At 43.0% G+C, this 2,509-nt stretch overlaps 1 protein-coding gene across 1 annotated transcript; it reads right to left on the reverse strand.

Annotated features, from left to right (window-relative positions):
* Nucleotides 1–366: 366 nt before the first annotated feature.
* On the reverse strand, nucleotides 367–1,917 carry LOC102613661 (uclacyanin 1). The gene is made up of 3 exons (XM_006475815.4): nucleotides 1,650–1,917; nucleotides 1,005–1,523; nucleotides 367–894 (listed from the first exon to the last, which is right to left on the reverse strand). Exons 1-3 carry the CDS (start codon nucleotides 1,822–1,824, stop codon nucleotides 500–502), a joined length of 1,089 nt encoding a protein of 362 aa, XP_006475878.2. The 5' UTR covers nucleotides 1,825–1,917; the 3' UTR covers nucleotides 367–499.
* Between the last annotated feature and the right edge of the window lie 592 nt (nucleotides 1,918–2,509).

Raw genomic sequence — 2,509 nt, forward strand, 5'->3', positions numbered from 1 at the left:
CACTTCTTGAAAGCTTGTAAAAGTTACCAACTACCATGTCAAAAGGAATCAATCAAAACGCAACATCAAACTAGACACAAACTAGAAACGATCGGATTGGTATACTTTCCAAATCATATGCTATAATTTATTCTTTGGATTCTCGACATACATCATACTGGTAAACGACCAAGAAATTTTTTTATATGTGATAGGTACTTTTTTGGCACCGTGTCAAATTTAAATTTCCCAATTTTTCCTTAAGCATAATCCTTTTCATTAAGACCACCTGTAGCTTTAATTGAGATACGGGTTTGAAAAATTGCGATCACATTAATATTTTGACAAATAAAGCTATCATCAAATATGGGCACGTACATATGGTCAAATTGTAAAAAATCAGCTTTATTCATTTTATTCGACACACCGTAGAAAGAAAAAAACAATCTGCATAGCAACAATCATATAACACAAAAATGAATCATGTCTCAAAAGTCTCACTAACTCTATACCGCCATGTCTAATACAATAAACCCGCAACAATAACAAGGAAACTCGTAAATAAGCTAGCAGCGCCTAGAGACTTAGCGGAACTATTAGGCGGAGGAGGTGCGGTACCGCCTCCCGGAGATTGTGGTGGAGGATTGGTTGTAGTAGAAGGAGGAGTGGCTGTGGGTGATGGCGGCGAGGCACTGGGCGCAGTGCTGCTGCCTCCGGTGACGTTAACGGCGAGCTTTTGGCCCGCAGAGCAGTGGCCGGGGACAGTGCAAAAGAAGTAGTGTTCCCCAGCGGTTCTGAGAGTGATTCTTGTTGGTGGGTTTGTAGACTTAGAAATAGTGGAGCTAGAATTGCACGAATCGTACGCTGCCTTGGTCACCTCGACAACATCATGTACACGAGCCGGATAGTTGAAAACTGCATTAAATTACAAAGAAAGATTTAGTTGCTTATTAACCTGTTTATAATTAAGCGCAAAATTGATAAAGAAGAGTTTTAATTAGTAGTACTTGGCAGTAGTTAGTTACCTAGAATGTCTCCGACCGAAAAGTTGTTGTTGCGAGCCCAATTCTGGTAACCCACAGAAGCGTTGGGAGGGACAGTCCATCCTAGAGCACCTCCAACAACATGAGTCGCTGGCTGTCTTGTGGGAGCTGGTGTTGGTGCTGATCTCGGTGTTGGTGTTGGTGCTGATGCTGGTGCTGGCGTAGGTGTTGTTGCTGGTTCTGGTGCTGGTGCTGGTGCCGGTGTCGGTGTCCGTGCTGGTGCAGGAACCGGAGAGGGAGTACTACCGCTGGGCTGAGGGGCCGGAGAAGAAGGTTGGGGAGCAGGAGAAGATCCCCTGGCGCTAACGTTGATGGCTAATTTCTGACCGCCGAGGCAGTGGCCTGGAAATGAGCAAATGAAGTAGTGTGGCCCAGAAGCTGTAAGAGTAACACTCGCAGGGCTATTTGTGGTTCTGGATAGGGGACTAGTGGTGTTGCATGCATTGAATGATGATTGTGTTACTCGAGTAACATCATGGTTTCCAGCGGCAAAGTTAAACACTGAAAAAGTAAAAAAGAAAAAAGAAAACAAGCACAAGAACACATCAATATCAGAAATAAGCTCAGCTCTATCCATATAGCACGCATTTTGGTTGAACCGTGCAGAGTTTTAGAAGGCAAAATTACCAAGAGTGTCACCGACGGTGAAGGTCTGGTTTGCAGCCCAGTTAGAGTAAGTAGCAGGACCATTAGGAGGAACAATCCAGCCTAGTGCATCACCCACCACATGCCTTGTCTGTGCCGTCGAGCTCTGTACTAGAGCTGCTATTGCAATCGCTGCAAGAAAAAATCTGTTAAACATTGTTTTGTTTGTGTTCTTTAAGGCCGGGGTCGCCCCTGTTCTGTTCTCTCTGTTTTCGTGTCCTGTTTTCTCTTTGCAAAGTGTATAGGTTGTGTGTCCTCTGCTTTGTATTTATGGAGAAAGCCCAGGGAGGGTTGTCTATCAGACTTTCAAGCTTGTTGACTGTCGAGTTGGGACGTTGGATGAAAGACACGTGTTTGATTCTGGACGATCTGATGAACTCCCCGGTATTGGTGGAGTGTGGGGTTGGGCTGTTTCTACTTCTACATAGGCTGCGATGATACACGGGGGCTTCGAGATTTTCACGGCAAAGCCGCGTGAGAATGCACCAAACATGGTGACTTTGGGGGCGTTTACGGGTCAATTTTTTGTTTTGTTATGTGAAGTCTTTGCATTTATCTTTTTTTTTTTTAACTAATATATAATTTAAAAGTTTGATTCAAAAAGAATAATGGACAAAGATGCACTACGGAGATGGTTCCACGAAGGTTAGGTGAATGTGCGACATGTGAAGTCAATGAGAATAAAGATTTGCGTAATGTTATTAAATTATTATTATTATTATTATATCAACTTACTTCTCATGCAATTCAAGTGTTTTTAATCAGGCGTTTTGAGTTGACAAGTCAAAGTTGTGTTAATATCAAAATTCTGGAAGTCTCAATTTGGGTTCTTGAGTTGGCTC

Source organism: Citrus sinensis, chromosome 1 (genome assembly GCF_022201045.2).
Source record: "Citrus sinensis cultivar Valencia sweet orange chromosome 1, DVS_A1.0, whole genome shotgun sequence".
In the NCBI taxonomy this organism is placed as follows: Eukaryota; Viridiplantae; Streptophyta; class Magnoliopsida; order Sapindales; family Rutaceae; genus Citrus; species Citrus sinensis.